This window comes from Ranitomeya variabilis, chromosome 8 (assembly GCF_051348905.1).
Source record: "Ranitomeya variabilis isolate aRanVar5 chromosome 8, aRanVar5.hap1, whole genome shotgun sequence".
Lineage (NCBI taxonomy): Eukaryota > Metazoa > Chordata > Amphibia > Anura > Dendrobatidae > Ranitomeya > Ranitomeya variabilis.
The window spans coordinates 194,393,616-194,420,034 of NC_135239.1; the positions used below are offsets into that span (position 1 = coordinate 194,393,616).

The 26,419-nt window shown below is 36.3% G+C and overlaps 1 protein-coding gene across 20 annotated transcripts in view; it reads right to left on the reverse strand.

The window, feature by feature from the left end:
* CADPS (calcium dependent secretion activator) overlaps window positions 1-26,419 on the reverse strand; it is a 434,847-nt gene that overhangs the window by 47,604 nt on the left and 360,824 nt on the right. For 8 of the 20 annotated variants that reach the window (XM_077275863.1, XM_077275856.1, XM_077275862.1 and 5 more), the window contains 4 exons: window positions 14,983-15,057; window positions 12,635-12,718; window positions 12,022-12,054; window positions 5,365-5,472 (listed from right to left, as the gene is read on the reverse strand). In XM_077275863.1, the coding sequence (XP_077131978.1) occupies window positions 5,365-5,472; window positions 12,022-12,054; window positions 12,635-12,718; window positions 14,983-15,057 (300 nt within the window). Of the gene's footprint in view, window positions 1-1,066; window positions 1,115-5,364; window positions 5,473-12,021; window positions 12,073-12,634; window positions 12,719-14,982; window positions 15,058-26,419 lie in introns of all 20 variants that reach the window. The other 12 variants (XM_077275860.1, XM_077275851.1, XM_077275849.1 and 9 more) reach the window with 3 other exon arrangements.

Below are 26,419 nucleotides of genomic sequence, written 5' to 3' on the forward strand. Positions count from 1 at the left end.
CTGATCTATAAGCTATCATTACCTAACCCAGATATAGGTGACATCATAACTTCACTGAGTGACCCATTTAAAGAAGCCCTCCTCTTCCCATCAAAGTTTTTATCCTCTTAATATATTTTAATCATCATATTATATAGCGCGGTGTAGTTACAATTGCTCATTTTGGCCTTCTACCAGTTAATTCTTCTCTTTTCCATTAGATCTATGACATCACGTGATTAATAACAGACTAGCTGAATCCTTCAATGCACTATGCAAAAAAAGGAGGCAAGTTTTCCCAGCATTAGTCATCATTAGAACTACAATTCTACATCACTGTAATGTCCCTGGAAGCCCAGCTCTATCCCCTCTTCAACTCCTGATCCAGCTACTCCGCTACTTCCCCTGACAGGGATTTTGCTGTGATGTAGAGTTGTAGTTCTATTGATGACTCATGCAGGGAAAATGAGACTTACTGTCGCCACATAGAGCGTAGAATAATTATTCTAGTCTGGTTTTAGTCATGTGATGTCATAGACCTATTAGAAAAGAGAAGAATTAACTGGGTAGAACAGCTACAACTACATTTATTATAGCAAAAATGTAAAGCAGGGGCGCATTTAATGTCACATTAATATTCATAAACTTTTGGGGACAAATTATTTCTGGAAAGGTTACAAAATGTCATTTTCTCTCCAGAACTAGACATCTAGGATCTAGTCCCTTGACCCAGATCACATTAATGAAACCCTTGAATGCAGAATACATAATTGCAGCGGATTAAATGAACATCTTGAGGATTAACTCTTTTCTAAGCACCTGGGTAAATATCATATTATTAATATTCTTTGCATCACTTATTGCATAAAAAAATGAATAAGTAAAAGAAAAGAAGTTAAAGACATAAGTAAACCAATAATCCTTTGGAAAAAAAAGACAATAGCCACCAAAAGCGGCAAATTATTTTAGGACTGTAAAAAAATATAATAATAATAATAATATTGATACAACACTATGATAGTGCTAAGATGAATTATGAAAAATGAAATGGTTAAAAAAAATTAGATGAGTCGAAACCAAAAATTACCTCAAAAATTCTCAGGCACATGACAGAATTATTATCATCCAGCCTTTTCTAAATGGGGAAGACAAGAGGCATAAATAAAATGACAAAAGGAAAAATAAAATTTAGGGGGAAAATAAAAATAAAATTGAAATTGAAATAAAAGGGGAATAACGTAAACAAGGGAACAAAAGGAGGCAAAGTATCTAATTATATTTTTGAGTGAGGAATTTTAGCTTTTTTTAATCATTAATTAGTTTGATATAAGTCGAGAAAATTGAATTTTCCCGTAAATTTGTATTTTATTTTTCTTTACATTTTATGCTGTTAAACGATATTATTACTATGAGGTTTGTCTGGTATTAATTTATATTTCCCCATAATCTTACAAATATTGAAAATAACAAGGACACTAACACTCACCATCCCAAGGTCCAGCACTGCCTCTTCGCCACTGCACCAGTCTTTTTTGACAGGCTGCAACATACGTAAAGGCTGCAGCCAATCACTAGGTTCATCAGTGATGGCAAAGTGGACAACATAATTTCCTGAGTCCTATTATTAACTGCTTTTATCAAATGGGCTGTAACCAATTCAGCCAATCAGTAAAGAACAGGAAAGCAGCAGAGAGGCAGCGTTGGACCTCGGTAGGGTGAGTATAGATGTTTTTGTTATTTTCCAATTTTGCAAGTTTACGGAAAATTAAAATTAATCCCAGACAATGTCTTTAAGAGACAATCGTAGTTTTTCTGAGGTTTGTAAATAGATAACTTTATCAGTAAATTTTTATTTTAACTTTTAATAGAATTATTTCAATTTCTGGAAATTGTTTCAAAGATCAGCAAAAATAATTTCACAAAATGTTTTGGAAACTATGATTTGGAATGATACAAATTTCATCTAGTTACTGTTTATCCTTAGACGACACATGGAAGAACAAAAAGAAATAGGGTTATAGGAAAGAAGGGAAAAAGGATAGAAAAGGCAATATAGGCATCAAAAAGAATAACCCACAAAGAATTTCGACAATTGTTGAGTAAATTTGCAGAATGACTGCCATTCTTGTGGGTTCTATCTTATTTTAATGCCTAGTGGATGGGTTTTCATAACTTTCATTCCCAGGCACCTAAAGTTTAAAAAGTTGGATGGGCACGCATGCATAGAGCGACGACGAGCACCACTCCGTGTGCTGTATGCATGTAGCAGGCATTCTCAGTGGATGTGGGTCATGCTAGTAGATGTACACAGGAAGATTATTTGACTCTAAATCATGCCACTTGACATAATGTGAAAAAACTTTTGACATGAGAGATAAGTTCCATTTCAATTAAGAAGATGTCAGTGAGAGAGTGAAAAAAAAAATCATAAAGGAGAGATAGTTTTAAGGAAGGAAATGCAAGAAGCACACACAAAAAGATAAGCGTAAAAACAAAAAAAGTTTTGATTGGAAAAGAAAAAAAGTTTTGTAACACACTGTGAGAAGCGTGAGAACGCAAAGTAGGAAGAATGCATGACCAGGCCAGAAGATGCACATGACAAGTGTGATAGACGGGAAATGTACTGGGTGAATTACAGAGACACATGCGACACACAAGACCTAGTTAAGAACAGACTCGTTTAGCAGTCGTAGTCTCGGCAGAAGACTGTTACAGACAGGAATACAACATGTGTCACACAGTCAAGGCGACAGGAACATTAACACATAATATTCTGACTTCTATCTTCCTACGTAATGAAAATATACATGTCACATATGTAATATTTTCATACGATATCATGAATATAATTATATTTTTTTACACCTAGTTATTTTTTTCTATTGGCTACTATTTACATAATTTTAAAAGCATAGCTTGATGTTCCAGGGTCCAAAATCCTTGGGTCTATCAAATGCTAAATTGTACAAGTAAGATATCTCCATCCACCTTAAAGAGGTTGTCTACTACTATAACATTAATGGCCTATCCTTAGGACGTCTGATCGGTGGGGGTGCGACACCCAGCACCTTCGCCGATCAGCTGTTCCCGATGTTGTCAGTTGCTGGAACTGCTCAAATACTGAGCTGCACAACTATAAAGCAACAGCAACTGGGTACTGCACATCCACCCCTTTTTAAAATCAATATGGGCAGGTGTGCAGTATCACTATTCCGTCAACAGAGCTGTGCAGCAAAGCTCCGTAACTGAGCAGTTCCGACCGCCTCTATACCGGGAACAGCTGATCGGCGAGGGTACCAGGTTTTTCACCCCCACCAATCAGACATCAACAATAGGTCATCAATGTTAAAGTATTGGACAACCTCTTTAATGATCTTATTGTAAAATTAGCATGATATGGTATCATGTTTCTGTGTACACCGCCCATATTATTTCCATCATCTGTCATTGGGATTAAAAGCTCTAAATGGTTTCAGGACTCTAAGTCTTCAAACATCTGTCCTTTGGCATAATTTATGGACTTGAAGCCACTTGAAAACTAAAAAGTCTATTTGTAGCACTAGACTATGGACATCAGCTTGTCTAAGCTACCAAGATGAGGGTATTTCTTATGCCAGTTTTACTCTTTAGGATAATGGAATGAAAAAACAATAGGAATAATAGGGTCTTATCTGAATAAAAATGAGATGAGGTGGACAAATGTGCTCTCCTGGTAGGATTGTGTGACCACAACCGTTTTATAGACTAAAAAGGCTGATACAGACCCATGACTTGGAGAACATCAAATGCTGGAGAAAACTGTTACCAGTGGATGAATGATGAACAGTAGTCAAAGATCCAGGGATGTGGTTTATTGTCAATGCATTTTGAAGTCCCACATCTCTTCAACAGGAAAAAACACTTAAAACTTGTGGTTTGTCCTGATGAAGAAGTGTGAGACTTCGAAACGCATTGGCAATAAACCACATCCCTGGATCTTTGACTCCTGTTTATCATTCATCCACTGGCAATGCAGAATTAACCCATATTTCTCAAGCCTTTGATGATTTCACACTTCAGACATTCATGCTTTGGGTATGGACTGCAAAGTCTGGACCAATTTTGGTTTTCCTGACCCAAACTCAATAGTGACTTGAGATTGGTTCATGAGACCAGAGAGCAGCACAAGCATTACAAAGTGTCAGATTGTGAAACAAGTCTTAAGCCGGCCATATGCATTAGATAGCTGTTGGCCAAACGATGCTTTGGTGGATCGTTCAGCCAACAGTCGATTTGGCCCGCTCTTCCATACACAGGAGCACTCATTTGGCCAAACACTCCTGTGTTTTCTCATCTTTGGGAGAATAATATGATTGGCAGTCCTAAATCAGACATACCTGATTGACATCTTTCCAAACAATCAGTCGGCTGGTGCCCCTGTACATATTAGAGTTTTAGCTGAACTAATTGATACCGGTGGGATTGGCCAACAATAGTCTAATGTGTAGGGGGGCTTTGGGCTGTGTTCAAGTGACTTTTGTAGCTGCAAACCTCTGAGAGATACTACTAGTGGCATGTCAATATTCTTAGCATAATCTATACAAACAAGGGCAAAAAAAATCACCCACAGAGGCCAAATGATCTTGGTACTTGGCTAAAAATCTATACAACAATTTCAGGATCCATATTTTGGAATAACTGTATTTCCATTTAATTTAATCATGTCAATGATAATTGATTGACTAGTTTTATTATACAATAATATTAATTCTATTTATATCAATTTTAAAGTGTATTTTTTTATTGTTTATATTTTTGCAATTATTGACCAAATGAGATTTGGTCTAAGACAGAACTGAAACTGTCTCTGTTTAAAGAAATTCTAAGTCAAATATAACAAATATATAAAAAATTTAACAATCCTATTATAATTGTTTTATTTCTTCTCATTTAGGAATTATCTTTTTTTTATTTAGATGTGTAAAACTAAAATTTTAGATTTGTTGGCATTCTATCCTGTGGACGTATCAGTTTGTTCTTGTGGTTAAAATGTCGAAAGATTTTATTTTTGCCAGTTGGTAGGCAAAAAGATTGGAAAGCAGTAATTGGCAAGTAACACATAGTAAGAAAACATATAAGCAGTAGGTCTTACATAAAGAACATACAGTAGGCTTTTTCAAGTATCCACAAAGGCCAATTCAGAGATTAGTATGACACAGACCAAGACACAGTACACCAGAGTAAAGATTTAAAGCAGAAAAGAGCAAGTTAGAGGGAAATAAAGAAAGGTTTGTAAGAAGATTACTTTTTTTGGTTCAAAATGTGACTTATCCCCCTGTCGCTTATTTTGTCACATTTTGGGGCATCTCCCCCTTGCTGTTCAAGGAGGAGAAGGCATTTACTTACATCAAATAACCTTTCTATATATATCTCCTCATTGACCTTGTCACGAAGGACATCCTGAGAGTGACGCACAAATGTGACATAGGCATCAGCGACGTCCATTCCTGGTTTCTGCGAAGAAAAAAAAATGAAACGTACAGTTAGGAAGGACTCATATTCATTGTTTTGTCAGGCATCTGTCATTGAGTTATCTTTGATCTAGTCCAGTTACGCATACAGGGGTAGACATATCATTATCGAAACGTGCAGCCACACAAGGATCCAAGAGGTAAGGGGGCTCAGTACCACCTCCAAAGTAGGTGGAATTGTGCATTATGATGACCTCCTGGACTTCAGAGGGCCCATATGTTCTTGCATAGGTACCAAATTCTGTCTGTGTCCGCCATTGGATCTATTAGTCGGACATGTTTCATTGTTACTTCTTAACTATAGCATAACTAATGCTCTCGAGCCTGTAAATTACTACAATTTAAGGTGCCCCATGCACAATAAATAGATGGTTCGCGCAATTATTTGGCCAGCAGCTTTCTATTCCAAGTTCTCCATAAACAGGAGCACTCACTCTTCTTTACGAGAGAGCTAGTGCCATTGGCCTTAACTCAGGGAGAAGTAAAGGTTTGGCAGCCAAAAATTGTAAATGCCAGATACTTATCTGCCCCAAAATCATCTGTTTTGGGAGAGTCAGGAGTCACCCATAAACATTAGACTGTTGGCCAAGAAATTGGTAGGTTTGGCTAACATTAATCTAATGTATATGGGGATCATAAGCATCCAATGCAAAACCTAACAGTAATGATGTAATAAAAGGATAACTATTGGGAATTATTTCAAAATTTGCTAACTTTTAAACATCTTCGTGTAGAATTCCTCACTAAAATACTAAGGAACTCAGTAACATTTCTTATAGATGTGAGTGGGACAATGAACATACTGCACATTGACAGAAAGGAAATTTACATTGAGTTCTACTTGTTGGATTTAGAGATGGAAGAACTGATTTGCAAGACTATGGTCCATCGGCCAGGTCAGTGATCTGTGACCACTGGACAGAAGGCCAGCAAATCTCATTTTGATAATCCATTCTCAGCTTTTCGTTTGATTAGCTGGGCTGACGTGATATCCTCATTGCGGCATGACGCACACACGATGCTGCCCTAGGCTGGGAATGCAGGGAGGTAATGAGATAGCAGACTTCTCATCCAATGGTCACATATTATTGACCTGGCCGATGAACCGGAGTCCTGTGAATTGATTGTCCCATCTCTAGTTGGATTCAATATTCTGTACTTACACCAAGAACACTACATTTCATATTTTAAAAAAATGGAAAGTCTCAAACTCAAACACAGAGTTGTTCTATGGCTCTGTGTATTTGGTCCTTTATGAGTCTGACAGCACTACCTTAGCGATAAGCTGTGGCTCTATGTGCCTCTAATTTTGCATGAAAGCATTTGGAATTTTAGGTCTAGAGTGCTGAAAGGGAATGTTTTTGCTAACTTTTGCATACTGTATTTATTTTTACATGTTATTAAACAAAAAGACAAACCTATTCCAATTTCCTTTGAGAGTAGTAATTTTCTTTTAACAAAAGAAGATCCTTTCTCCATCCAGTTACTTACCACTCGGAGTCTGGTAACCTCCAAAAGCAGGTAGCTTTTAAGAGCTAAAAATATATATTTTTTGGAACACTATACACTATATATTCTATATAAAATAAACAGATATCCAGAGCCTTTTGATATTTTTTTTTGGCAATGACTCCTCAATTTATATATATATATTTTTAGCTTAATAAAAAAGGTAATGTTTTTCCTTGTGGAGAGTGACATACCGGCTCTGGCACGTCAATGTAAGGAGGCTTATTCACAGTGCAATGCTCCTCTGGGAAATTTATTATGGAGATTGCCTCATCAGAGAGGAAGAGCACTTGAACTCTATAGCTCCAACTGTTGGAAGTAGCGATCCTACAAATCACTATCGACCCTTTAACAAGCCTTGCAATGTGACTTAGGATAAAAGCCAAATCAGAATCTCAATTTGCAGACTCGGTGTTCGGGGTATTGCCCCTCATCAGTGCAAAGTATGAGTTCTTATTTGTCTACGTGAGAGGCTCTGGATTGAGGTCTAAAGGATAATGTTTCTCCTTGTGGAGAGTGACATACCGAGGGAACATTACCTCTTCAACCTCAGTCCAGAGTCTCTCAAGTTATTTGGCCTACTTAGGCACTAACACAATGAAAAAAATCTTTATACATCCCATGTAAGGTTAGTGTTCAAACGTCTGCACTCAGTACTGGAGCTATATCTTGAATTGCGATCCAAGAGTAAAAATGTGTGAATATGTCATATTCAAATTCCGCAGATTTACTAAAAATTGGCATTGGCATTGAATTAATTTGGTGCACTTGCATCTGCCCAGAAGATTTTGGGGGGGGTTATTCACTACTTGGGACAACCCCTTCTCAATTTGTATGTTTCCCTTTTGTAAAATAACATCACTTATACACAACTTTCATACTGATGTCATTCCAGTGGCATCAGCACTGTTTCTCCCAGTGATTGTGTCACAGTGTGATGTCATGCTAACCCTGGGGACATCAGTGGCTGCTTCACTCTCCTGGCCTTTGGACAACTCATTTACTTCTGGAGGAAGTGAGCACTACTGCTCTCTCTCTTCCTTTGGATGTATGTAACAAGTTTGAAGACGGGAAGAGTGAAGAGGCTTCTGACTGGCTGCAGGGTTTTGTGTAACATCACTAAGTGATGTGATAGCTGGCAAAGACAGTGCGGACATTGCCGAATGTTGCCGTCACAGGGAGTGAGTATGTGTTGTTATTTTAAAACGGGGAAACATTTGGAATGAGAAAAGGTTGTCCCAACTAGTGGACAACTCCTTTAAAAAAAATCTTACTCACCTCTCTTTGGCCCTCTCCATACCTCTCCCTTTAACTTTTGGACTTCCAATCAGCTCTTCTATCTTCCCTCTTCTATTTTCCTTCTTCTACTTTCCTCTTTCCGGCCCTTCGGAGCTGCCATTGCTCACTAGACTCAGCGCCATTATGCATAGCATGATGAACGTCATTGATATCAATGATAGATTAACATCAATGACGTGTATAGCGCCCCATGTAACGGCACGTGGCCTAGTGAAAAGTCGGCCAGGAAAAAAGAAGATAGAAGACATTAGAGAGGAGACAGAGGAGAAGTACGGAGGACCAGGCATTGTTGGAAAAAGTATGGTGGGCGCCGAAGAGAGAGGTGAGTAGAAAATTTAATTTTAAACCTCTCTCGCACCTCAGAATCCTGAAAAATCAATTCTGGATGCCATTTTTCTCTAAGGTTTGAAAATCAAATTTGGATTCTAATATTCTTTTTAGGAAATTCATAATTTGATTCCTTACAAATTGTTTGCTCATCTGGAATCAAGAACCATTTTGAATGTTTCTCCAACTATGAATAGACAGACATTCCTTCCTCTTGTGGTGACTGCTGATATTGAGGAACGCAACGTACAGATATACAGTATATTCTGTGAAGGCTTCATGCCACGTTCCTCGAACAGCTGCTAGCTTCGAGGCAAGGGGAATACATGCTCCAGGTAAAAGGCTGATTTCTAACAAAATCTCATTAAAAATTCTGACAGTGCTCATTATGCAGTCAATGCGTCTTCATTCTCGATATGGAATATGTTTGCAAACAAATCCTAGACGTTTCTTTATAACTGTTTTTTTTTTAGCTTTCATCCCGAGCCCATCAAAATCTCTGAAATATGAGTTTGTCAGGCCCTGTGAATTGAAGTTAGTTAACACTCTGGTGTAATTTTCAAGGGTGAAAATTAAGAGCATTTGGGGAGCAATAGGACTGTAATTTAACTTTTTTGCTTACACAAAGCAAACAATTATCAGGCGAGGGAGGAGGGGGGCAACTTTCGGCCCTTGAAACGTGGCGACAGCTAACACTTGCTGAAACAATGACAAGGTACTAATTTGAAATACAAAGAGATTAATATAAACGCAGTCCTGTAAGAAAAAAAAACTAAATTTCGTGGTTTTCCTATTTACTATTATTTTGCTACATTTATTTTAGTAGACGGCAATCAGTTTACTCGTTTTTGAAACCTTCCATAAAATATAATTTGTGCATATATTTCCGAACTTTTGAAATGACGGACGATAGATTCTAAATTAGAATGTCAACGTGTTTAACGTAAACTTTGATCAGTAATTTCTTCCTCATTATAGTCAGCGAGAAATGTCAAATATGCTGCGTTGATTATATATTCTTCACTTAGATCTAAGAGTTGCGGAATAAGAACGTAATGGGCCGCGGTCCAGACCGTCTCGAGGCTTTGATCGCTCCATAATTTGTAAATAACGCATTGTGTGCTTTCAATGTTATTGTCTATAATGGTTTCCACTTCAGTTGTTCGGCATTATCCCCCCTGTTATGTTATACACTATGCTCTTAAAAAAAAAAATCAGTACCACAATGACGGTTATTTTTCGGAACAAACAGAACAGAGGGATTTTGTTGATAAATATCATTTCCCCTTTTTTTTAACGTGGATTTCGAAATAACTTCTACAAGACAATAGCTTTTAGTAAATTGCAGTGTTTTATATCAACTTCCCTAATTAAGGAAAATAAAAGCTCTGGTAACTCAATCTAGATGTCTCTCATCCTGTCTGCACTATATCCTTTACCATTAACCATTTAGTATCTGGCAAAAAGTTAAGCTATATCTATGCTTGGGCATGTAAATTGCTTAATATTTAAAAAAAATTAGATTGATAAGATTTATTTGATGCATTACATTTTGTTGGAAACATTGTTTAGGTTAAGTCGATATTATATTGTAAAAAAATATACATTTTTAAGTAAATGTAATTTTTTTCTTTAAATAACCCCCCAAATAATTATTAATAATAAATAAAATAAATAATTAATAAATAAAAAAAATGTAGAGAGATTTTTACCAGTCCACCTATATCATGCTTCAGATTTAGTGTTTAAAACTTTTATTTATATATATATATATATATATATATATATATATATATATAATAAAAACATTATATTTATAACCTTTACCCCCCCAAAAAAATATATATATATATATTTATATACAGATATAAAATTATATATATACATATATTTATATGTATTTTACATATATATATATTAGATCATACATATATATTTTTTAAATACATACAAATTATTTATGCATGATATACAGTATATATATATATATATATATATATATATATATATATATATATATATATATATATATATAAATAACATATTCTAATTATAACTTTTACAGAAAAAAATAGTAACAAAATATAATTTTATATATGTATATAACTATACATATTTAATTGTAAAGTGCTGCGGAACATGTTGGTGCTATATAAATAAAATAATTATTATCATTTATACATGGATATAAAATTATATTGTTTTAATTTATTTACATATGTATATATACACATACAGCTGCACACCGTATATAAAATCATACATATTTTTATTTTTTTATATATATATACATATATAATTATATTTTTTTTTACATATTTATATATGTATATACACAAATATATTCATATATATGTATATATACAATATATATAATATATATATTATGATTTTTTTAAAGGATAGTGACTACTATACCATGACATATATTTATATCAATATTTTTCTATTATTCCTAAACATGCATAACGTCCAATTTCTAGGCCATATTTTAGATAATGTATTTTATAATATTATAGTCTACAAGGTATAAATGTTTATAAAAAATATTTGCTTAAAATTTTGCTTTTTGCAATTTCAAAATGGCAACAATTGATTTCTTTTGATCAAATAGACACCTTGACGCTGTCACCTGTGATTGAATATTTGCAATAATTCATCCAAGAAAATGAAAATACATCTGATATCAACTTAATCTACTCTTTTTGTTTTGGATGTAAGATTTGTATTAAAATTAGTCTAATACAATATTATGGCCAAGATAAAAAGGGGATTTAGAAGAATATATAGACGAGCTCTAAAGTATTAATTTGCTCACGAAAAGGTAGAATTTATTCAGGAGCGCGACAGATTAAATAATGAATTTACTTTTAAGTGTTGTACATTTATAAACGCTACCCATGAAATCTAAATCTTACAGTCAATATTCATGTGATTAACCTCAATTTAAATGCAAATGTCTCGCCACGTTTAAGTGCTCTATTTATAAACTGCGAGTGTCTATTTCATTAGTGAGTCATGTACCACCGATAGCGTTAAAAAATATTATATCATTATCTTATCAGGACTTACATAAAACAAAAAAATAAGTAATTTTACCATATTTTATAAGCATTCAAAATACAGTGTAAAAAATGTAATATTTCGCGGGTCGTTCGTGTAGGATAATGTCACAATAAAAAAAATTAAATATAAATACAAAATTTATTTTTTTAAATACTAAAATATCATAAACCTCCGATACCTAAATTGAAACATATAGAATGTGTCTATTTTAATTATTATTATTATTATTATTATTATTATTATTATTATTAATAAAAATAATAATAATAGTGTACAAAATAATATAATTAATAAAACAAAAAATAAATAAACAATGTTAAATAATACTTACTGGAACATCCACATACTTGGAAGCTGCTTTGACCTTGAATGAAAAAGGACACTTAAATAAGGTTATTTTATTCTATTTTTTCATCTATAAATGGATAAAGATTCATTTAATGGAGATGACAAATGGGATTAAAAAAAATGGCACTTTATAGGAAATTCTTATCTCCGAAATTTTAGTAAATTAACTTCCAGAAAATTATACCTGAGTTGATTTCAACTGATAAAATTCCAATAAGCAAATTAGCTATTTTTTTTTCCAGGAAATGAGTATTTTCTTTTACACTTATTAACTTAAAACTAATATGTTTGATACAATATAAAAGTATATAAAATACATTTATTTTTTTAGACATGTTTTATTTATTATTGTATTAGTCACAATTTCTTACACTTACTGTATATTCACTTACTTAGCCGACCTATGAACTGGTTAAATTTCAGTCTTGATGGAAAATTCAAAGTGTTCAGGAAAAGCTGCAGATCTCTAAATACTAATTTATTTAGCGCAATATTATATAATGACGGCTGTCATGCTCCAAAAATAAAAGTAAAAAAAAACTAAATCGATGAATGGAAAGTAATATATGATTACTGCAGAAATCATGTTTACTTACTGTGAATGAGAGGAAGGAAGAAAATAAGGTTCCTTCATCGTATCTGGAAAGTTTAGACAGAACTCCTTCGAGAATTGTCACAAACTAGTGATACAAAATGTATAAATATCATTGAGAATTACAGATACTTTTTAATAAATATTTTCATTATAAATTTCATTAGCATAATGTCATCAGAATGGAAAGTATCAATCATTTCTAACATTATTACGATGGTAAAAAAAAAAATAATTGTCATCTAAAAAATAAAAAAAATGCTAAAAAATGGATACACTGCTATATGTCTTACAGACGTAAGTTCACAATCAGTTAGATGATATGCTAAAATGTCTAACAATATTATTTTGCAATAATCAGGAGTTAAAGGGCAGGTCTAGTTTTTATGCTCAGTCGAAGGCCACGTTCACACGTTCAGTATTTGGTCAGTATTTTACATCAGTATTTATAAGCCAAAAACAGGAGTGGGTGATAAATACAGAAGTGGTGACGTGTTTCTATTCTACTTTTCCTCTCATTGTTCCACTCCTGATTATTGACTTACAGATACTGATGGAAAATACTGATCAAATACTGAACGTGTGAACGTGGCCTAATAATTCATTAGATATATATATATACAGTGGGGATAATAATGGAGAATGGAGAGGTCTGTAATTTTTAACGTAGGTACATTTCAACTGTGAGACAGAATCTAAAAAAATTACATTGTATGATTTTTTTAAAATAAATGAATTGTGTTTCATTGCATGAAATAAGTATCTGATCACCAACCAGCAAGAATTCTGGCTCTCACAGATCTGTTAGTTTTTCTTTAAGAGACCCTCCTACTCTGCACTCAGTACCTGTATTAATTGCACCTATTTGAACTCATTACCGTTATAAAAGACACCTGTCCACACACTCAATCAATCTCACTCCAACCTCTCCACCATGGCCAAGACCAAAGAGCTGTCTAAGGACACCGGGGACAAAATAGCAGACCTGCACAAGAATGGGATGGGCAACAGGACAATAGGCAAGCAGCTTGTTCAGAAGGCAACAACTGTTGGCAAAATTATTAGAAAATAAAAGAAACAAGATGACTGTCAATCTTCTTCGGTCTGGGGTTCCATGCAAGATCTCGCCTTGTGGGGTAAGGATGATTCTGAGAAAGGTCAGGAATCAGCCCAGAACTACATGGGAGGACCTGGTCAATGACCTGAAGAGAGCTGGAACCACAGTCTCAAACATTACCATTGGTAACACACTACGCCGTCATGGATTAAAATCCTGCAGGTCACACAAGATCCCCCTGCTCATGCTAGCACATGTCCAGACCCAATTGAAGTTCACCAATGGCCATCTAGATGATACAGAGGAGGCATTGAAGAAGGCCATGTGGTCATATGAGGCCAAAATAGAACTTTTTGGTATCAACTGCACTCGCCGTGTTTGGAGGAAAAAGATGGATGAGTACAACCCCAAAAACACTGTCCCAACCGTGAAGCCTGGTGGGGGAAACATCATACTTTGGGGGTGCTTTTCTTCAAAGTGGATAGAACGACTGCACCGTACTGAAGGGAGGATGGATGGGGTCATGTATTGTGAGATTTTGACCAACAACCTCTTTCCCTCAGTAAGAGCATTGAAGATGGGTCATAGCTAGGTCTTCCATCATGATGATGACCTGAAGCACACAGCCAGGGCAACTAAGGAGTGGCTCTCTAAGAAGCATTTCAAGGTCATGGAGTGGCTAGCCAGTCTCCAGACGTGAACCCAATAGAAAATCTTTGGAGGGAACTGAAACTCAATGTTGCCCAGTTAGAACCCTGAAACCTGAAAGATCTGGAGAAGATGTGTATGGAGGAGTGGGCCAAAATACCTGCTGCAGTGTGTGCAAACTTGGTCAAGAACTGTAATTGCAAACAAATGTTTCTGTACCAAATATTAAGTTCTGTTTTTCTATTGTGTCAAATACTTAATTTACTAAATTAATTTTCTTTAAAAATCATATAATGTGATTTTCTTGATTTTTTAAAGACTCCGTCTCTCACAGTTGAAGTGTCCCTATGATAATAATTACAGATGTCTCCATTCTTTGTAGGTGGGAAAACCTTCAAAATCGGCAGAGTATCAAATACTTACTTTCTCCACTATATATATATATGATATATATATATATATGTGTGTGTGTGTATATATATATATATATATATATATATATATGAAAAAGCATAAAGTATAAAGCTGACATTTATATTTATTAAGAAATGGAGCTAAAAATTAAAAAAAATTCCAGTTGTTAGAATTATTATTGGCCAAAACCAAAAGTGTTTTATACGGGTCGTGAAACCGGAGTTGGAATTTACCTTTGCAACTAATAGTGTAATCATTTCTTTAACTGTTTCTTCAATTAGCTCATCAATTTTTGAATGGTACTGGTGCTAAAAAAAAGGAGACAGAAAAAAAGGCAAAATATTAAAACACTGAATACACAATGACCCAGGAATTATCGGGCTTTTGGGGGCCTCAAAATTCCTATGTTACTTTTTAATTTTAAGAGTATCAGCTGTGAAAATAAGCTGTTAATGAACCTGACTATCCTTTTTGTAGACACCGTACAACATGTAGCATAGAATAAATTAATAATAGTAATAAAAAACAACATGGGGAATAATGAGATTTTGATGAGTTAGATTTTTTTTTGCTTTTGATTTATTAGAACCGTTTCCCAAAAATGATCCAATTTTTTTTTTTTTAAAGGACATGAGTAATTAAAATATATCTCGGAAAGATTCATTTTCACTTGTTTGCATTAATGTCTGTTTAAAATGCTAATTAAGTCAAAACAATGAGGATGTTGACAGAAGGAAGGAAAAATAACTGAAATAAATGCTAATTATACATTGGGGAGTGAGGGGTGACATTACAGTTGAAAATGTTAGACACACTTACCCACTGTTTAGTAAACTTTCAGATGGATGGGAACAGAAATAATGAGGAAGGTGTGGGAGACATAAAACAAAAATCAATGGAGGTAAAACAAAATGGAGCATGAGAAGCAAACAGAATGGAAATAAAAAGGGCATGCGATGAAACCGAGATATGAGCAATAAAAGAAACATATGTTGGGAGCGCATTTTTTTAAATGCATTATATATTGAAGCCGTGACCCAAGTCTAGAAGCAGAAAAAGTTCACATTTCAAGAGATGCAAAACAGAGATAAATTGCATTAATTTTGTTATGTATGCCCCTTCTCACTTGTAAAACACCATGGAATAAATGGCGCTATAGTAGAAAATAATAATTATAATTAATTTCTAATATTTACATCACATGGACTGTAGTAACATTGTCAACACATGTTACAGTTAGTGAAGTAAATGCAAAAATAAAAAAAATTAGCATGAAAAGGTATAACCTCCCATGTTAGAACAAGGCGCCAGGACCTTGCTGTAGATCTGTAAATTGACACCCCAAGAAAATGGTTCCTCGATCGAAAGAGACAACATTTTTTTTATATACTTAGTTCAAATTTTTCTTTGGTCTCCCATATTCGAGTGGGGTTGGTCATTAGGCATTGTGTCCAACTCCTTAGTGATGTGATATGTCGGCATCACCAAAACATTGCCAGTAATACCTTCTATAAAGTGACAGGTGATGTGATGTTACATTCTATATTTTACTGTCTTGTACAGCGCCATTAATTCCAAAGCTCTTTAGTGTCATCATAATCACTGTCCCCATTGGGGCTCACAGTGTAAATCCAATATCAGTATGTCTTTGGACAATGGAAGGAAATCGGAGAACATGGATAAAACCCACACAAACATGTGGAGAACATACAAACTCCTTGCAAATGTTGTCCTTGGTGGGATTTGAACCCAGGACTCCAGCGCTGCAAAGCAACAGTGCAAACCACAGAGCCAACCTACCAATGGAAAACTAGGAGCCTACACATAACACTGGAAAACCAAAGAAGAATCTCAGTAGAAGCAAAGAAGTTTTTTTTAAGGATGTACTTTCCATTTTTTTTAACACAATACCACAATAAAAATATTAACAACAGCATCCATAAGAATCATCCAACCACGGTTGCCAATTTGACTTTTTATTTTTACGGAACAAAATAAAAAAAAAATCAGGGACAGACAATATTTTTTCGGACACATTGGGAAACCTTAATAAATCATTATGACTGATCCATGTCTACAGCCCATAATTCTGACGGGAAGACATCACCTGCATTCACCGTAATCTATAAAATGATAATTACAATCAAAATAATCTGTATAAGTTTCTTCAGCATCAAAAAAAATCACTGACGCCTTAACCTTTTCTGACGGAAAAAGCAAAAAAGTGCCCAATTTCTACGGACAGTCCTGGAATTTCTGGACGGTTGACAACCCTGGAAGCAAATAATGTAATAAATATTGTTGATGTTTCTTAAATTTACTTCAGTAAGAAGATAAAAGGTGATCAATGTTTAATCGGTGAGGATCTGATGACTGGGACTTCTATCAATCATGAAAATACAGGGCGCATGTGAACCACGAGAATGGAGCATAAATGACCGTCTTTGGTAATAGTGGTCCCACATACACACTCTATCGTTCCCATAGATACATAGAAGATCATGGAATGATAATGCACACTACCACTCCATTCATAGAGGGGATATGGAACCTGTTTTCTTATCATCGCAGGGGTCCCAGTAATTGCACCCCTAATACATTTAATACTTACTGTATATTATATGGACAAAAGTGTAGGGACATATCTCTTATTCACTAAATTCAATTCTGTCTGCCTTTACACACATTTGTGAAAGAATGACTCCTTCTAAAGAGCTCACTGATATCAGCGCGGTCCTGTAATAGGAGCCACCGGGGTAACAAGTCCGTTCATGACATATCTTCCCTCTTAAATCTTCCCCCATCCCCTGTCAGTGATATTATTGAGAAGTGGAAGGAAGTGCAACAACTCAACCAGGAAGTGGAGACCCTGTAACGTTACAGAGCGGAGTCACTGAGGAGAAGAGGGCAGAAAAGTCACCAATAACTGAAGAGTCCAGACCTCCTCTGGTATTAACATCAGCACACATACTGCGCTCCCTGATGGAAGCTTCATGGCCGGGCAGCTGTTTTACATCATCAAGAATAATGCTAAGCATCAGATGTAGTGTAAAGCCGCCACCACTAGACTCTGGAGGAAACGTGTTCAGTGGAGTGACGGATCACATCCTCTATCTGATGACTAATGGATGAAACTGGGTTTGGTGAAACTTAGGAGAACGTTACCTGTGCCAACAGTAGAGTTTACTGGAGGAGGTATAAAGCTAAGGACTTGTTTTTCAAGGGTTGTCCTAGACCCTTCATTCCAGTGAAGGGAAATCTTAAGGCTTCACCACAAGATATTTTACTTCCAGTTTTGTATGAAATATTTAGGGAAGGTCCTTTTTCTGTTCCTCATGAGCATGGTTGTGAGAGTTGGATGTGAAAGATTTGGATTCGTCTGAACAGAGCACCAACCTCAAACCTCTTGAGCACTTTTGGGGAAATAGATTTCCTTGATAACCTTTCTGCAGTGTGTAAATAGTGATCGAAGTTGGATCACCAATTCTACAGATTGTAGAGCTGAAAGGGTCTTTTCCAGAACCTAAAAACATCATATTACCTATCATGTGGATAGGTGATTTTGAGTCTGGTGCACTCGGCTCTTTCTAATAGTCTCATTAAGACCATGTAAAAAAGTTGATTATTGGCAAGAAAGTGCCCTGAAGAAACCTTGTTCCTGATTATTGTCCAGTGTAAACAAGGTGATCAGATTATTTATGTCGGCATAATCATCATCGCTCTTGGCTGCACATCGCCCCAAGTAAAATGTGGATGTGATGCCAACAACATGATGATATATGGGGACAAATTGATCATATTAACAACTGGGCCAATAAACGAGAGCTGATCAACTTGTATATGGCTGATTGTTGTTCCATTCGTTAACGGGCTAAAATGCTCTTTATCGGATGATCTTACACACTCATTTCACGAAATAGGCATATATATTGTCTTAGGGCAACTACTTTGTTTTCATGGATATCCCCAATAGGGCTCTTGCCTAATGCTGGAGTAAATAAAAAAAGAAGTCATATGATCACTGAATAAATCCCAAAATCCCAATGGTTTCCATTAGATCCTTTTAATACCAGGCACAGTGAAATCCTTATACATGTGGCTGCGTCTGGTACTGTGCCTTAGAATATTAAAATTGAAGGGATTTTCCATGCTCAAGGAAACTTCGGCCAATGAGGGGAATGCAATAAAAAAATAAAAGAAGCATTACTTACCAGTTAAATTCAGTCCAATTCTCTCATCTTCAGCTTGCAGCTTCAATTCAGTCTTAATAAATTTATTCCGATCCAAATTTTTTGGTATTTCGAAGGAAAGGGTAAAAATTAAAAAATAAATTCTATACTCACTTTTCCCCATCTGTTCTTACACCTTTTACACTGCTTTCCCTGTTTGAACCCACCATGTGAAGCGGATCCGCTAAGCCCCAGGTCCAGGTGGGTGCATGAACTCCGGGTATCGGTGCAACTGGCAGATGGCACGTGGGGAGCCAGGACTTGGCAAACACAGGAGTCTTGGGAGTGGCAGGTCAGATGAAGTGAAGTGTGTGGTAATGGAAACAGGTTAAATATGATGTGTACAGGAAGTGGAGGACAAAGACCTAGAGTCCTCAATAGCGATCTGAAAACACAGATGTGTGTCCTAATGGGCCTTAAAAGGTCTAGGGAGATGATTTCACATGCTGGGAAGCCTACAAAGCCCAACGTGGAGCACAACACAGGGCAGCGAACCAATGCGAAGGGAGCAAAGCCTGGACCCCGGACTGGTGTGTAACATCATGCCATTACAGCTTCTCAGTCTTCTGAGCTCTCTATTCTGGTCCTGAGGTCAATCTGAGGCCAAACACAATTCTCATATTTACTTCAGGTGGTTGTGTAGGAGAGTGACACCCATCATGACCTTTGTCATCTCACCATTTGACCATTTGACCGCTTGAAATGATTCACAAGCTTAAGATTGGCCTAAGACACAAAGGAATAGGGAGCGACGGTAACTATGTAACGAAAGTTGAGGAAAGGTGAATATAAAGTTGAATTTTTCTTAATTATATCTTCTTCCTAACCCTAAAATAATCCAGCAAAATAGCATCCTACTTGCCACAATTTTGATAGATTTCAGTAAACCGAATTTGAAATATTGGAGAAATAAATAATGAAGTCAATTTCTTACGGATCGATTCGTTCATCTCTTAAAACACTTACTGATCATTTTTTAATTAATTGTTACATTTTTAACGGGGCTGAGATGCAGATATAGACAGAATCAAACCAAGATATATTCTGTAGCTCTTCAATAAGATCTGTACGTATTTCCTAGGGATGGAGGGGAGGGGGCAGATATTTTGAAAAAAAAATAAAAAAATAAATAAATAAAAATTGTATATGGAGTGTAAACAGGTGACCAACACAATCCATTAATTAACTAGTGATGCATAATTCTCACTTACATATGAAAAGTTTATTTTTATTTTAGCTTTTGCAAGCAACCTGTCATGGCTAAGCATGGTGTAAAAAAAATGTCAATAATATATTCAAGAAAAACACAATAATTAGGAAATTCAGATTTGAAATAATTATAATGAAATAAACAACAGGTGGTATTGCAGTGTGTTTCTTACGGGCTGTTTGGGAGCCATATTGACTATGGAGAAAATGATGTTTTCCGAGATGGGGACATGCAAACCGGTGAAGTTAAGACCCGCGGTGCATGCGATATAGGACATTGTGGAGCTACAGGAGGCTTCCTTCCGATGATCTGCATCTCGCTACCATGTGAAGTGCAGTCGAGGTTAGCGGAGTGCTCGCTTGTTAACATACAGTTGATAAATTATGGGTTTTAGCAAAATGATAATGACTAGACATGTGCAAAATAATACAGCGTGAAATGTATTGACAGGCATATCATGTAGATGATTTTCAATTAAATCCTTTCTCCGGGAATTTATGTGAAAAAAAAAAATAAAAAATACCGCAACAGACATCCATTATTTGTGGCTTCAAAGGCAGAATAAATTGGCTACAACTACAATACAGAAAATGAAAACATTTCTTGATCTCTGCTTATTGATGTAATTAATGTAACTATGGACCTTTCCATTATTTGCCCAAAAAATAAAAATTTAAATCTATATGTAGCTAATTGCTGCGCGCACTAAAAAGGGTGGCAAAAACAAAATAAAATGTAGAAAAAAAAATATTCTTTAAAAAATTAAGATGTGTTATTGGTGTGAAATAAATAATATATTTATAATTAATAGTTGGAAGATACAACCAGTATAAAAATATAATAGAGGATATATTGGTATAAAATGGAAATCTACAAGAAATATAAAAATGTGGTAAAAATGTATGCATGAAAGAACAATGAAATGAAAATATTTTTTTGTTACTTGAAATAGGAATCAATATACGGTATGTAAAATGTGCAATAATAATATGTATCATAAAAATAATAATTGTTTAACTGTTAACTTGGAAAAAAGGCTGTAATCCCTTCTGCACAAAAATAAAAATATTTAATTAGAATAAACCTGGGGCGTAATACACCAGATATTAATAGATCACATTTCATAAATATAGACTCATAAAAATAACATTTAAGCCAGACTTTTTAATTTTTTAAATACTAAGTTTACTTGGCACGCTTTGAAAAGATGATTTTAAAAGCAAAACAGAGGATTTATCTGTCGAGGAGGTTTCCTGGTCAAAACTCATAATTATAGAAGTAGTTGAAAAAAAATGTAACAATTAATATATATCAGATAGATAGATAATAGATAGATAGATAATAGATAGATGGATAATAGATGATAGATAGATAGATAGATAGATAGATAGATAGATAGATAGATAGATAGATAGATAGAAAAATAGATAGGTAGAAAATAGATGGATTGAAATAGATAGATAATAGATAGAAAGATAATAGATAGATAATAGATAGATTATAGATAATAGATAAATAAATAGATAATAGATAGATAATAGATAGATTATAGATAGATAATAGATAATATATAGATAGATAATAGTTAGATAATAGATAGATAATAGATAGATGATAGATAGATGATAGATAGATGATAGATAGATAATAGATAGATGATCGATAATAGATAGATGATAGATAGATGATAGATAGATAAATAATAGATAGATGATCGATAACAGATAGATGATAGATAGATAGATGCAAATTAACGTTTGTGCCTAATGTATTTCTATATGGTCCAATTCCAGCTTTGCCGGAAGAGCCGTTGATACATTTCTTAGTGGTTGATGAATGACTGATGTGTTAGGGCATAACTAAACCGACTCATTCATTACATAAGTCAGCTTGTTAAGTGATCCTTTAATTGGAGCTCACAAAATGAACTGAGCAGGTACAAGAGTCGCTGAATCATTTGGTCTCACGCTCATAATTATAAATATCCAGTGTCTTCGCTAAATCCCGGCCCCTCCATTGTACGCAATTGTTTTCACAGTCTACAGTCCCATTTTCTTATTGTTTTTTTGCTGCAGTAAATTAATTAAAGTAAATTAATACCTGCAATAATAGTTACAAAAAAGTCAAGTTATTGCCCAACCTTATAGGGAATAGCTTGCTGATTGCTGGGGTCCAACTGCTGGGACCCCAAGTGATCCCAAGAAGGATGCTTTGGTCCTGATGGAAATATTTGAGAGTTGTGCTCAGCAGGCCCATGGACAATAAATGTAGTGGAGGTCAGCATGAGCACCTCCAATCTCTTCAGAGTAGGGCTGAAGACCTGTTCTTGGGGTCTAGATTCTCTAGATCTTTGGATTCCTGGCGTTTGGACCCTCAGCCATCAGCACGATATTCCATATACCATGGATGAGAGATAACTTGACTTTTTGGGAATAGCCTTTAATTAATATATACTAATTTTTTTAGGACATATCTTGTGTTTTTTTATCAGATGTTGGGCTGTTGTGGTTTTTCATCACAGAATTAAATAGGGAAAACCACATAATTTAAAAAAGCAGTTTTTCATTAAAGCTATTCCAAGAATATTTCTCATATGGCTGATTATTTGGATCGTCTTTTGTCCATCATGCATTGTTACATTCTGGGGATTACCGTATTTTTCTGACCATAAGACGCACTTTTTTTCCTCCAAATTTGGGAGGAAAGTGTGGGTGCGTCTTATGGTAGGGATGTAGCATGTGGGGAGGGGGGCAGCAGCGAGTGGGATCGCACTGTTATCCCACTTCAGGAGGCAGAAAAATGTCCCCACTGCCGGGAATCAGCGCTGGGGAAACCATGTAGTCCCGATGATTAAGTGCAGTGAATATTCATTAGCTACTCCCCGCCCACCTATCAGCTGAGCCGGGAGCCGGGAGCAGCAAATGAATACTGCACTTAAGCAACACACATGGTTTCCCCAGCGCTGATTCCTGCAGGAGCTGGGGAGATCCGTGTTTCCGGGGGAGGAGGAGGCAGCAGCAGCAGGGTCCGGGGGAGAGGAGATCGCTGCGTACCTTCCTGGGCTGGAGCTGAGTGCTGTGCAGTGTGCACAAGGAGGACCTGTGATGATGTCAGAAGTGGGCGGGCTGGAGCATCACGTGGCAGCACAGAACCCTCCCTCTTCTTGACATCATCACAGGTCCTTCAGACTCCAACACTAGAATCTGCTGGCTTCCATTACCTGTGCTGTGGAAAGGCAACAAGAGGGAGGGCTCTGTGTGTGCAGTCATGGGATGCTTTTACCTCAGCACAGTGTGGCTGGCTGCCACAATTAAGAGGTTAGTCTTTCCAAAACACAATAAAGCACTCTGCCACTCCTTTAGTGAACTATAACTCCCAGCATGTCATAGGATCTGCAGGACATGCTGGGAGTTATAGTTTTCCCATGGGATTTTAAAGCAGCACTCCAGTGTTATTTTGCAGTGCTGGAGTGGTGCTTTCAATATAAGCCCTGTGCCCCCATTCTTATGCTCACCCTCCAGCATCTTCATATAGTACTTCACAGACACCACACTGGTCCCGCAGCTTCCAACATAATAACATACTATTATATATAATAACACCACATATAATAGTATGTTATTAAATATTTTACCACATTTTTTTGCTTCAAATATTTTTTCCCTATTTTCCACATCTAAAACCTGGGTGCGCCTAATAGTCCGTTGCATCTTATAGTCCGAAAAATACGGTATTTCAGCTTATCTCACTATTCTGGCTCGTAGGTGATGCGACTAATCTAGAAACCGTCCTTTGTACAACATCCATATTCTTTAAGAGGAAATGTGACAGGGGCTATATGAGATTCCCCCCATAAAGGGGTATTCCTATCTTTTAAGGTGATGGCATGTCAGTGTTCAGTGAAGATCTGACCTCTGGGACCCCCAGATCTCTTGACAATGAAGTGGCAATGGCAGTACTGGTTTAGTACTGCATCCTCTTCTAATTTTCCCTACATTGCTCTGAATATCCGCCTGTACAGGGAATCGGCAGCGCAAAGTCATGTGATGCGCAGGCCATTGGCTGTACTTGTTCATCATCAGCTCCCGGGCTGTTCAACTGGGCAGAGTGAGGTGCAGCTGCGCAGGTTGATGATTCCATTGTGCAGGCGCAAGACTTCGAGCACCATGTGGATGATGTAGGTGACGTCGTCTACTTTCATACAAATAGAAGAGGCAGCGTTTGAAGGGACTGGGGTGGAGCTGATGGAAATATGGATTCACCCATTGGACCAGGCCACACAATTTGCATGCAGCGCGACACATGAATAAAGCACTTTTTCTGAGGTATACAGAGGAACGTCTGAAGGTATCAAAAGGTTGTGGAAAAAACGGACTCAGGTTCCTTTAAGTAGATGGAGCAGTAGAAAACAGTGACGGGAACAGAACGATAAACTAGCGCCGCACCTCGTTTTGCTCAGAAATAGTAGGGTTCCTGTAAATCATTCTATACAATGGGAATGCTCCTTTATTAACAAATATTGCAAAACTGTGGGTCTTTTGTATAGCTGAGGAAAAAGATTAGCAGGACCCTGGTCCATCAACCACCTCGGTAGACTGTAGCCTTGGGCGAGAGACCAGCAGACTACCTCCTACTTGTCAAAGAAGAAAATGGGAACAGCGTCCAATCCAGGTGAAAAAGGATGAAAAAACTTTACTCCGCCAGGATACAACATTTCGGTTAGTATCAAGTACACTGGATTGGGCGCTGTTCCCATTTTTTCTTTGATCGCTGCGTTTTCCAAGTAGGTTGCTTGGATTGAGAACATGCGTCTACATAGTGAAGTGCTGTCAGCTGTTTTCTTTCTTATGTTTGGACTGTCTACCTCCTACTTGTCGTCATCCCCAGTGTTTCTTCTGATTAGTTGACCTAGTGCAACATCATCATTGCACACATGACTCCACACCACCGGGACCATTAATCTGAAGAGCTCCCGGGCTTGCCAGCAGGTAGGAGGTGGTTTGCAGGTCTCTAATCCAGCATCTTTGGACTATCGGTGTGGCCACTAGATCACGGTCCTGTAACATTTTTGCTCATCTCTACACTCTTATCAAAGGGTCTGCCGTTAGGGTGGAAGGCGACCTTCTATTGATGTCCCTTTATGGCGTACAATGAGGCTCCCAAATAATCAACTCATACACTGTGCAAATAAACATTCTGAGAGCGGCTTATGACAACCAATCAGATTACTTATCTCTTCATCTAAAATCTGACTGGCTGTTTTGGGCAACACCCCATGAAACTATCCTATCCGCATGTGGCGGTGTTGTATGATAACTTGCTTGACCATTATGGATTACTCATAATGCATAAATGCCAGCAATGTATAGTCATGAAATTACCTAACTTATTGCAATAAAAAGATATAATATGCATCTAGAAAAAGTTGTAAAAGTTGCTTTCTCCTCACTCTTCAATATGGGACAATAAGTCTTAAGAATTTTTACTCTCTTTCCAACAGTGCTACAAGTTTTTCTTTACTGTGAAGATAAAAAAACTTTGCGTTACTCATACGTAATGAGATGCAAATCGTATTCCAAATAATGCACAACAAGTTTTCCGTCTTGTGGTTGATATCAAACAATCTGTTTTCATCAGCTCAGTTGCGTTGATGGAAGTTATTTCGTCAGTATGTTTTCTTAGGCATTGTAATAGGAACAAATATAGCAAATGTTTAAGAATCTGATATGTGGGAGAGACTTAAAATATGGGTTTAATTAGACATTGAAATCAGATTATAATTTATGCTAAGTGATAAAGCTCCGAGGACAAGTAGAAAAACTTCACCAGGTAGGTTTAAGTTCCGATCCTTGTGCACTTAGAAAGGATGGATTTTTTTTTACAATATTGATGCATAGGTGGAACTATGTGTGTTTATTTCTAAAAAAAAAGTATGTTCTTGTGTATAGACTATATGGACACAAGTAATTGTGACGTGTGTCTTAATAATTGACTTCCGTTTTTTCATTCAGCCCCATTGCTCCTGGCATATAACCTCCAGCCCCTCACCTATGGTGTACAACATCCAGTCCTTCACCCCCGGTGTATAACATCTGCCCCCCCGCTCTGCCATCTGCCTTTACATACATGTGACAGAACGGCGGGTGGTAAAGCGCTCAAGGATATCAGTGCAGTCTTGTAACAGACAAGTCAAGTCCGTTCATGACCTTTCTTCCTCCTGAATCTCCCCCT